Below are 12,059 nucleotides of genomic sequence, written 5' to 3' on the forward strand. Positions count from 1 at the left end.
GCTCTAAAATGGCGGCCGCCATTTTAGAGCGCAGGGCAGCTCTTGCCCCCCAGGTCGCCCTCCCACCGGCCTCCCGGGACCTCCCAACCCACCCCGACCCCAGTGCCATTCAAGGGGGGGAGGGGGAAGAGCCCCTGAACCCCCTACTCACCAGGAGAGGCGGCGGCGGCGGCAGCGGCGCAGCCTTCCCGGCCCTGCAGGAGGTCGCTGCCAGCCGGAAGAACCCTCGCGGGGCCGGCGGCGGGGCGGCCTTGCCGGCCCTGCAGAGGCCCCTGCCGGCCAGAGGAACCCTCGTGGGGCCGGCAGCGGGGGCGGGGCGGCCTTGCCGGCCCTGCAGAAGGCCCCTGCCGGCCGTGGCCAGCCAGAGGAACCCTCACGGGCCCGGCGAGCCCGGCGGCGCGGCCTTGCCGGCCCTGCAGAGGCCCCTGCCGGCCGGAGGAACCCTCGCGGGCCCGGCGGCGGCGGTGAGAATAGTAAGTTCCCCCCTCCCTCCTCTCCCTCCTCCCCCCTCCCCCCTCCCCTACCGTATTGACCCGCGTATAAGCCGAGTTCGGCTTTTTCAGCCCTTTTTTTGGGCTGAAAAACTCGGCTTATACGCGAGTATATACGGTAGGTAAACTGAAATTGGGGGGAGAGGATGTAGTACATAAAGAAATTCAGTTCACATCTCGAACTGGCCATAATGGATGGCCCATGTGTCTTTCCTCTAAAGAAGATACCTGAGCTGAAGTAAGATTCGTTTAAACACACAGGAGTTTTAGTAAATAATGGGGAAGTTCATCAGGGGAGAAAGTGAAGTAGAAACAGACACCAGAGTATATATGTGGTAGATTGCACTTTATGTTCCTTTGCCATCACCACTATGATTAAAAGGTAGCTGTGATTGTGTTATGTGGGGGATATGCTGAATCATTTAACTAGTAAAGAGTGCTAGACAAACATATTAGACAGAAGGCAAGGTGTATTCAGCTCATCTTTCTCATTCCTTAAACGTGCTTTACAAAAAATACACATGAAGCAGTTTACAGTACAATTGCCCTAAATCTAGCAAACGTGATTAGATCAGTTGTGTGTATCCTACTGGCCTTTATCTGGAATATATTACAATAGCTTTTCATCTCTCTTGTCAAACTATAAGACCCCTCCGTCACATTTCATTTTATTTTCATTTATCAGCTAGCAGCAAGGTGACATAGGTAAGATTATCACATCATTTTCTTTTTATTGTTTAACCTTTATATTAAATAAGATCAGTCAAAAGACCTTCTTGAATGTGAATAAACTAACTTTTCCTAATTAATCGACACTCACAGTTTATATATCCTGACCATATTTAAAGCCAGTGAGTTTTGAAAAGGTTTAGATCAGGAATTCAGATATTACCATTAAAACAAAATTATTGTTGTGACCTTTAATGGGTTGTCTGCATATCTGTCACAATGAGAAATATTCCATTCTTGTGCAAATGCTTCATTAAAAAAGAATGCAAATCCATTAGAAATATGTTCTTCCACTTTGAAAGTGGTTTAACTTTGAGCAAGTGTGTTCTGGCGGATGAGGGTTAGTGGAGCAGGGGGCTTTACATGACACCTCAACACTTCACATATAATGACGTTTCAAGCTGAAGCTGAATCCAGACAAGATAGGGGTAATACAGACTGGGAAGGTTGATGCCATGGATGGACTGGATCCACTTGTGGTAGATGGAGCGGAGTTGGCATTCGCAGAGCAGGGACTCAGCTAGTGGGGGAGAGGCTCATGGACCCAACCAAGCTATTCAAAAAACGGGTTGGCTGTACTGGCCAAGGGTGCCTTCCGCCAGCTGCATTTGGTTTGCCATCTCTCTCCTTTCCTAGACCCAGCCAACCTGGCCACTCTAATCCCCGCTAGTGTAACCTCACAGTTCGAACTTTAATGCGCTCTATGTCGGACTGTTCAGAATTCAGTGGCCCAATTATTGTCAGGCGCTAGACAGCAGGAACGCATCTCACCTGTTGTGAAACAGCTAGAGTGGCTGGCTTGTTTCTGAGTTCAGTTCAAAGTTCTGGCTATGACTTTGAAGCCCTTCACAACCTAGGGCCCACATATCTAAAGGGCTGTCTCCTCCCACATGTCCTTGGGCTGCCAGTTGCAGTCCTTGGTTCTTCCACTTAAGATAGCTTGCCCATGCTTTTCCATAGTACTTCCTATCCTATGGAAAGGGCTGACTGAGGAGGTATGGGAGTGCCATCTGTAGATGTGTTTAGGAGGTGCTGCAAGGACATTTTATTTGCCAGAGCTTTTAATGGGGTATAGGCTACTGGCAAGTTTAATGGAGGAAGGGGATTATATGGGGTTTTATTGCATGTTGTATGTTTGAATTTGTAAGCCACCTTGACCCATGGGGAAAGGTGGAGTATACATATTTCAACCAAACAAAAATATTTCCCACATGGCTATCAGATCTGTATAAGAAAATGTGTGTCCACTAAATTTACATCATTACACCAGACAAAAAACCCTTTCCATCTCTAGAACTCTAGTTACCATTACATCATACAAACAGTACTATAAGTAAGTTATGTGAGAATTCAGCTAGAGAGAAGCTAAAGAGAAAGCAAACACATTTGTGTACTTGTTGCAGATTGCATTCTGTCTTGAACAATAATGTATAATCCTGTCAATGGTACTTTGGAAGATGTTTTGTCATGATATTGTGTCTAGAATGTCCTGTTTGTTGAAATGGTTCTGGCAGTCGAGCGATCTGTTCTGAAAAAAGGCCAGCAGGCACTGTACAAAAGAAATGTGGTGGTTTTGTGTTCCATCAAGACCCCTGGTGCCCTGTAGTTGGGTCAGCCTTGCCTTTTCTCTTTTGAGGTCTTAGCTAGAGATAGCTAGATGTGACAGTGGGAGGCCTGCTAATTATTCCCCTGCTATATTATAAACTGCAAATAGCCAGGGGTATGCTGAGGCACAGGGCAAATGGGGCAGCTGTTCTATACCCTGTGCTGGGGTGGGGCCGCCTCCCTGGCAACTGCTCCATCGTTTTTTGCCACCACACCTCCCCAGCCACTCTTCTAGAGTAGATGGAATGGGTGGCCAGTGGTGCAGTCAACGGATAAGAGGCTGGGAAGGAGCTCTGACGACTGTCAGGCACAAGACACTGCCTCTTGGCTTCAGCTGTCCGGGCAGCAGTCGCTGTAGCAAAGTCCCCCTCCCTCCTCTCACCCATTCATTGGAGGCTCAGTGGAGTGGACATTTTTGCACTCAGCTACATCCAGGAGGGAGGTGATGAGGGAAATGGATGAAGGCTGGGAGGAGCTCCAGCCTCTCTCTCATTTGCCCAGCCAGCCCCTACTACAGCCTCCAGGCTGCACCGCACCTTGAGTTATGGCAGCAGCTGTGTGGCTCACCTCAGCTCTCTCTGCTGCGTGGGGCCAGGAGGATGCCTTAGCTTGTGGGGCGGTGGCTGCATCGTTCTGCAACTCAGAGGCCAGCCCTGATGCACCAAGTTCCATCTCCTACATGGGCCCATCTCCCCATCACCACCATTTCAGGAGGAGTTGTTCCAAGGTGTGCCTATCAGCATTAAGAGACATGATCGTTAAGGCTGCCCCTGAAAATAGCAGCCACTGAGGGAAGTGTTAACTCTTTCCTTCCTGCACAATCAGTGCTATCTCAGACACTTTCCTCTGCAAACGTTATGGTGTAGACTTACTTTTTAACTTTCCTTTACCTTTACCTTTTACCTTTTATCCCTTAGAAGCTCCTTGATCAATTGATCTTGAGCAGCATATATCTAGTGTTGGAGGGATATAAGGACTGAAACAAATCTTGCCACTGACAATGTAGCCTTGGGGTCCCTATCGCTTAGTAAAAAAGGCATTATGTCAGTCACAGAGGCATTGGATTTGTACATTAAAAGGGGGGAAATATAGTGCGATCGAAGTTCCTCGTAAAAGCGGCATTCCAAAAGGGCATGGGCTAATGAGTCAATAGAGCCAGAAGAGCAAGGGCAGATCCTGTCTGAGTATGTTTTTAACTTTCCAGGAAAGTTTCCAGTGGGCTGCTGCCACAAGGGCCATTGGCAGCTGGTGAATGGTCATTATCACTTTGGCCTCTTCTGAGACAAGCAGAAAGGGCCGCTGGGCTCATCTTTCTCTGTTTTAATGTCCTAATATTCCCCTGAAAAAGTTGGTATTTGTCCTGCTGCTAAGCATAGAAGCGCCTTTGGTATTTCCTCTGCTTCTGTATTTGTTATTACATTATTCAAAGATTATGTGACACTGTTAAAATTCTACCAGTTGTGAGAATGTAGCTGTTCATCTAACCTGTCCTCCTAAGAGTAACTTACAAAGACAGATAAAATGATAGAACTGTTCACAGAACTGAATGCTTTCCCAAATATAAGAATTCCTCAGAAAACTGCAGAAGTGCTCCAGTCTAGCCTTTTTCTGACATGCTAGTTTTCTATGTGTTTGGAGCACCACTCAGCAATCTAGTATTTCCTAGTATTCCGAACATACACTTGCTGAGCTGCATTCTCCTCCCTTTTGGGGTATAAAGAGCCAAACATCTGGTTCAGGAAACAAGAAGGGGAAAGTGTGAGGAGGCTGCCTTTCCGAACTAAATAATCAATGGCCTGTGATATTGTCCAAATAAATGGGAGGCAGCATGGTGTAGTGGTTAAGAGCAGCAGACTCTAATCTGGAGAAGAGGTTTGATTCTGCACTCCTTCATATGAAACCTGCTGGGTGACCTTGGGCTAGTCACAGTTCTCTCAGAACTCTCTCAGCCCCATCTACCTCACAGGGAGGAGAAGGCGATTGTAAGCCACTTGGAGACACCTTAAAGGTAGAGAAAAGCAGGGTTTAAAAACCAGCTCTTCTTCTTCTAAAGGTGAAGTAATACCAGTTGACACAATCATTTTGGTGTTTAAGAAACTGTATTGTTTTGATGTTACTCATGATGAAGGATTGTCTTGGTAAATTATCACAATCAGGGTCACCAGCAAGTCCATGTCAACAGAAAGTAACTCAGCACTGACATCTCTAGAACTTTTCTGGTGGTTCTCCAGCAAAAACATTTCCACCAAAAGGTTGTTGGACTCATTCCCAACTGACAACGTGTGTCTGATGTTGCCAGACACAGCTTGTGAGGTAGCCTGCAGTCAAAACTGTTACCTTAGGTCCAGGAACATTCAAATACTTTTAAACGTTTCACTCCTTCAAACATAGCAAATTTGCTTCAAGCTTAAAGCTGCAGAATAAGTGTTTAATGATCAGTCAGAAAAATACTTAGAATTAAGCCAAACGAGAAAGACTTGCTGTTCATATTGCTATCCTAGATGGTTTTCATAATAGAGTAGATGTATGAAATCAGCATGTGCTCTCTGAAGATATTATTCAAATCTGTGGAATTCTGTCTCTGTTTGTATCTCAAAATGATAGTGTCTAGCATTTTTTGTGTGTGGGAAGAACAAATGGTGACGATAATTCAAGAAACATTCTTGAAGCCGAACTGTAATTCTCACTGTTCAGTAGGTGTCTTGTTTTAGGAATGGGAGATTTACCCCTCCTTGTTGCTAAAACCCCAAACCATTTTGATTGTGTATTAATTTCCAGGACTATGACTTGAGCCAGCTCCAGCAACCTGACACTATAGAACCAGATACCATCAAACCTGTTGGAATAAGACGGCTGGATGAAAGGCCTATCCATGCAGAACCTCAGTATCCAGTCAGATCAGCGGCACCTCATCCTGGAGACATTGGGGACTTTATTAATGAGGTAAAACAGAAGGAGGAGGAAGAAATGATTTGTTTCAGCATCTTATTACACACCATCTGCACATATAATGAATGGCTGTTACATCCAACGAATAATAATTCTTTAAAAAGTTGCTCATACAATTAAAAGTATCCGGGCTGATAGACTTGAAAATGTTTTTAAGCACAGGAAAATATAATTAAATCATTCAGACAGAAAAAAGGAAAATGCATCAATTAACTTTTGTGCACTGGTATTAATTACATCTATAATAGGTTATCATTCTTAACCACAATATCTCCAAAAGGGATTAAACACTGGGCTCCACATAAGTAGGCTAACAAAGTGATAGTTTAGCCTAAATTAATGTATTAATTCCTGTTCATAATAGAGCAAGTTCATCTAGATTTTCTTCATAAATCATCCTTTGAATCCCAAGAACAGTAGAAATTCAATACCTCTAAAAAGAGAGAAAGGGTTCCATCAAATAAGTTACAGTGAAAGAGCAGCAAAATGAATGTTGTATTACTGTGTTAAATACTCGACTAGCTGTAGAGCTTTAAGTGCCTTCGTACATAAAAATCAGGCCCAAGATAAATGACTTCACAGGCAACATTGGATTCCCAGTTTGTATGTTATTTTTAACATTGCCCAAAATTTATGGTATGTGTGATGCCCAATTGAATAAAATTGAAAGAGATAGGCTTTGATCTGATCTCCTTTGGTAACTATACTAACATTGAACAGAAAAAGGAATAAGAATATACGTTAAAATATAAAAGGTAAGATTGCACTCTGTATCTCTCCCCATGCAGTTCTTAACTTCAGTAGACATTCAAGGGTGTAACTTTAATTAATATTGCACTGTCAGTTGTTTAATACCTGAGTAAGCAACATGCATTGAATAAGCAGTATAAGAAAAGTGAAAGTACATTATGTGGGGGGAAATAAGATGGAGATAGGTAAACCGAAATCACTTGTAATAGGTATTAAATCTAATTCATGTGTCTTTCACGTTTTCTGGAAAACTAAGGTGGACTCCAGCCCATGGTCAGGTATCTGTCATGACCGTGTCATGTCAATCAGAGGCACTCCATGTCTACCAGAAGAATGTTTGTTTACTTACTAGCTTGTTTATTTGGGTAGTTCTGTCCTACTTTTCACTTTTGTTCCGATCAGCTTATAGTATAAAAGTTAAAAACACAGTATAACAATAGAATAAAAAACATAAAGCACAGTAAACAGTAGCTATACAATAACACCATCATCAAGAAGCAGAATCCAAATTGCCTAATAATGCAGCCAAATTCAACATACAGGGCCACAGTCAGTCTGGGAAAGCTTTCTGAAATCACCTTGCAGTGTTTGCAGAAGACCATCAAACAAGGCTCCCTACAAATCTTTTCTGGAAGGTTGTTCCACAGTTTAAGACTGCAACTGTAAACGTGTTCTAACCACACAGGACCATACTTGATGGAACGGAGATTCCAACAACATGTTTGTCTGTGGGTTGTTACCGTGAGAGGCATTATGAGGGTTTTAAACCCAGTCCAAATATACAGCTTACTTAGACTTACAGGCCCAGTGAGGCCCGTATTGCTGCTTTGAACAGAGCAGGGGTAGACTTCGTTGGAGATACGGCATCTCATCACTGTAATGTTACAGAAATTGGCATGGGTTTCAGATGCAGAAGAAAAAAAGGAGGGGAATAAAACCCAACCTAAAAACAAAAGCTGGGTACCCAAGGTTGGGTGAAAAGAAAATATATATAAGTCTATGTATACTGAAAGTATAATTTATTAGAAACGCTATATAAAAGTTAAAATTATTTAAAAGCATTAAAAATAGCACAATGGCATTTCCTGAGGTTGATAACTATAACCACATACCAAACGCGTTTCGGCCTATGGGGCCTTCAGCAGTGGTTAATTAAAACCCTTTGTTAAACCTGCACACATTTACAGAAAAATATTAATGAATACAAATACAAACAGTTCAAACCCAACCAGGTATGTGTATATGTTGTAAATTCTATTCTCAATTACTCAAACATCTGGTATAATAGGTTCTTGTTGTAATACTGGTTAGTATAAGTCTCTCAAATACTATATGTGCAGGTATCAACCTAGTAAAACATTGAAATAAATAATTTTAGTATTTATACATAGACTTATATATATTTTCTTTTCACTCAACCTTGGGTACCCAGCATGGGTTTCAGATGCACCAGGTTGCACCTGAGAGGTTTTGAGGAGACTGAAAGAGGGATTCATCATCTTTCTCTGGCTTACCCAACTTCTATTTCTACTTACCTACTTTGTCTCCCGTGTCTTTCTCCATTTCTTCCTTTCTACCTACCTTTGTTACTGTTTTTTAATGAAACACACAATATTACTACCCAACAAATGGGAGACAGGACCCATCCAGCCCTCATTCCAAATTTGGCTACAGACAGAGATCAAGTACTGTGCAGACACATGCTTGCAGAGCACATTGATCTGCATGAAGTCTGGCTGGATGCTTTTACTTGCCCAAATGCACACGAGAAAAACAGATCACCTTACCAGCATCTTTCTTATGCTGTAGGCTGAGAGTATCAGTCAGCCACAACAGCTACATTTTCCTTCCTTTCTAGAAAGCGCTTTTATGTTTAAGTACCCTGACCTGGATAGCTCAGGCTTGCCTGATCTCGTCAGAAGCTAAGCAGGGTCGGTCATGGTTAGTACTTAGATGGAAGACCTCCAAGGAATACCAGGGTCATAACACTGAGGCAGGCAATGGCAAACTACTTCTGAATGTCTCTTGCCTTGAAAACCCTATGAGGTTGTCAGACGTCAGCTGTGACTTGACGATGAATAAATAAATAAAATATGGACACCTTTTTGTTGTATCTTATAGGTTATCTTAGGTACAACAAAATAAAAGAGCTTGTTTTTCAAGTATTTCCTCTTCAAAACATTATATATATATATATATATATATATATATATATATATATATATATATATATATATATATATAAAAATCTTTATCAAACTCCATGGAAGGAAATCAAACTGCCCTTTGCAATTTCTAAGTATTAATTTTGGGTGCAAAGTTAAGCAGTTTAGCATATGAAATGCAAGGATATTTGTTTTGCTATTAATGCGGGTTTTGAGGCAACTTTTATCTGCAGAGTCATGCCTCTGTAAAACCACTTTTCAGGGCCTCTCCAGCAGACAGTTTGCACATTAAGTGCAGCCTCTGGAACACTGAATTTTTCATTGCAGTTTTATCCTATAAACTGAACAGCACCAGCGGCTTTTATATCATCCACTGCCAGCAGTGGATTTGGAACCAGGAGCATCTAACTCTCAGCTTGAAAAGCCTTAAGAAGTTTGTTTGGTTCCTTCTTGATGTCTATGATTTTACACACAGCAACACTTCAGGTGCGTTAAAAAAAGATGCATTTTGCTTTCTGAAGCCTGTTAAACTTCTGTCCCAGGGCCAGGTACGCAAGCTAGCCAAGCTGATAGTCACGGGAGACATGACAGCTTGTACTTCAGGCCAGCACTAGGCACTATCTTGGGGGGGAGGGGATCTCTCCCCTTTCAGTAGAGAAATGTGTGGTTTTGTTTCAAAAACAGAAGTTCTAAATTGTGGTTTTGTGGTTTTTCTTTGTTTAGTTGATTTGGTTTTTAATACATTGTTTAAGGTTTGGCCCAGTGACACTGGCTGCTTCTCAGCTTGTGCATTGCAGATCAAGTTGTCACTTGCCTGACCTTCTTTTTTGCTGTCATGAAAATTCAGAACAGAAAGATACACAGCAACTATCATTTAATTGCACAAAGAGGACATTGATGCTAGCTATTTATAATTGGCTGTATATTGAGCAACCTGAACTAATGAATTAGAAGCATTTGATGTCCCTCATACAAATTTAGAGCTATCACAGCATTTATTTATTTTATGGTGCTTGGTTTGCTCCCATGCAAAGTGAATGCCTATCCCATTAGTGCAAATGGAGATTGCCTTCTACCATTGTGACATATTTTTGCCTTGTTACAAATGCAGTCGAATGCAGCGCTGCCTGCCTTTAATCAGCCCTAGGCCCGCTATTGAGACTGTCCTGTTTCCCTATCATCTATTCTTGCATCTGCTGTTGGTGTTGAATCCAGACAGTAGCATCAGCTCATCAGAATTCTACTACAGTAGATGTCACTTGGGGGGTGGGTAGTGGTTGTTGATTGTTTCATTTGGAGGCTTCCATTTTAACTTGGTCTACAAATCATTTAGGAATTTCATTGATGCTGAGAACTTCATTTGCAGAGCTTGCCATGTATGATAGCAGTCCAAATTTGGCCTGGTTGATTCTGATTAATTTGAGAGATATAAACTGTACTTTTATTACAGTGTAGCCTTTCATATTCGAAGGTAGATTCACATGAGCAAAACGTTTGCGTGTTTTGGTAATAGATATTTCTTACTGTGTACACATTTTGTTTACAGCTATACTTGCTACATGCATAGATGGGTGATTGAGCTTGAGGAAACCATTTGAATGAGTTCTCCCAAATTGATTTTATGTGCTAGAAGGGAGAAGGATTTAGTCTTCTCTCTTTTCTTCTCTGTTGTCTTATCCTTTTCTCTTTTGTTGCAGGGACTTAAAGCAGCAGACAATGATCCCACAGCCCCTCCATATGACTCCCTCCTAGTCTTTGACTACGAAGGGAGCGGTTCTACCGCAGGTTCTTTGAGTTCCCTCAACTCCTCAAGTAGTGGTGGTGAGCAAGACTATGACTACCTAAACGACTGGGGCCCGCGTTTCAAGAAACTTGCTGACATGTATGGTGGAGGCGATGACTGAATGCCAAGGTGGCCAACGTTGCTTTTGGACAAGTACAAATCTTTCCACTGGTATTCCCAACAAGCATACAGAAGCTAGGCTTTAACTTTGTAGTCTACTAGCACAAGTGCTTGCTGAAGGCTTTGGCATAGGCTGCAAACCAATTTGGGCTCACTGGGAATATCAGTCATCCAATGCTGTTTGGAAAAGGAAAGCAAACAATTGAGCTCAGTTACACTTGAATTTTACAGTACAGAAGCACTGGGATTTTATGTGCCTTTTTGTACCTTTTTCAGATTGGAATTAGTTTTATGTTTAAGGCTTTAAATGGTACTGATTTATGAAGCGATGAGACAAACCACATTGGGGAGGGGAGAAAGTTAAATCACCAATATGCTTCTACATGCTTTTGTTACATTGCATTGCTTTTATTAAAATAAGGAAAGTGGAAAAAAAAAACCTCATGGGGAAATTTTGTTATTCGGGGAGGGAGGGGAAGAAGGCCGTGAAAGAAATGTACAATACTTCTAGTTTTAGATGTTAGGGTTTTTCACTAAAATTCTAAAACTTATGCAGCTGGTTGCAAATAAAGGGAGTTTTCATATCACCAGTTTGTAGCAGAACTGATTTTCTTTTCTTACGATAGAATGTTAGACACATTTTGGTCTTAATCCATATACACATTTTTTTTTTTAAGAAAATCATTTTCCAGTACTTTTTTTTCCCACTTCACTGTAAAAATAGTATGTGTACATAATGTTTTATTGGCATAGTCTATGGAGAAGTGCAGAGACTTCCAAACATGTGTATGTATTATTTGGACTATGGAGTCAGGTTTTTGCATGTTTATATCTTTTGTTATGGATAAAGTATTTACCAACAGGTTGCAAACAAGTGACACTGATTCAATTGTTGAGCTGTAGTTAGAGTACTCAAGATTTGTTTTTGTTTTGTTTTTAATTAATTTTTTTTTCTTTTGGTTTTATTTTTGTTTTGTTTGGGGAGGGAGAAAAGTTCTTAGCACAAATGTTTTACATAATTTGTACCAAAAACAAACAAACAAAAAAGGACAGGAAAAAAAAACTCAAGGGGTGGCCTGATGCTGATGGCTCGAGTAATTACACAGTATGTTAAAAAGAGCTTTTAAACCAGAGAGATGTTTGACAACAGCTTTGCCTCTGTATTATGTACCAGAATATAAATGATACACCCCTGACCCCAATGTTCTGAATAAAATGCTAATTTTGGATCTTGTGCCTGGATTGATCTTCTTTTTTTGCTTCAAGAGCCTGAAATTGATTTTTTAAATCAACGAACACTAACAGAAAGATGTTAACATTTCATTCAGAAGAGTAGCAAGAATACTTAGTACATTCCTGTATTTGTGCCCTGTGTTTCATTGTTGGTATAAGGACTCCAGTGCCTATATTGAAGTTCAAACCAACAGGGAAATACCTGCTCACTTCACACACATGCCTTGTCATTGA

The 12,059-nt window shown here is 41.5% G+C and overlaps 1 protein-coding gene across 1 annotated transcript in view; it reads left to right on the plus strand.

The window, feature by feature from the left end:
• CDH2 (cadherin 2) overlaps positions 1 to 11,821 on the plus strand; it is a 153,413-nt gene extending 141,592 nt beyond the window's left edge. The window contains exons 15-16 of the mRNA XM_056854997.1: positions 5,604 to 5,768; positions 10,387 to 11,821. Coding sequence (XP_056710975.1) covers positions 5,604 to 5,768; positions 10,387 to 10,593 — 372 coding nt within the window. The 3' untranslated portion in view covers positions 10,594 to 11,821. The remainder of the gene's footprint in view (positions 1 to 5,603; positions 5,769 to 10,386) is intronic.
• Positions 11,822 to 12,059: the final 238 nt, after the last annotated feature.

Source organism: Euleptes europaea, chromosome 8 (assembly GCF_029931775.1).
Source record: "Euleptes europaea isolate rEulEur1 chromosome 8, rEulEur1.hap1, whole genome shotgun sequence".
Classification (NCBI taxonomy): domain Eukaryota; kingdom Metazoa; phylum Chordata; class Lepidosauria; order Squamata; family Sphaerodactylidae; genus Euleptes; species Euleptes europaea.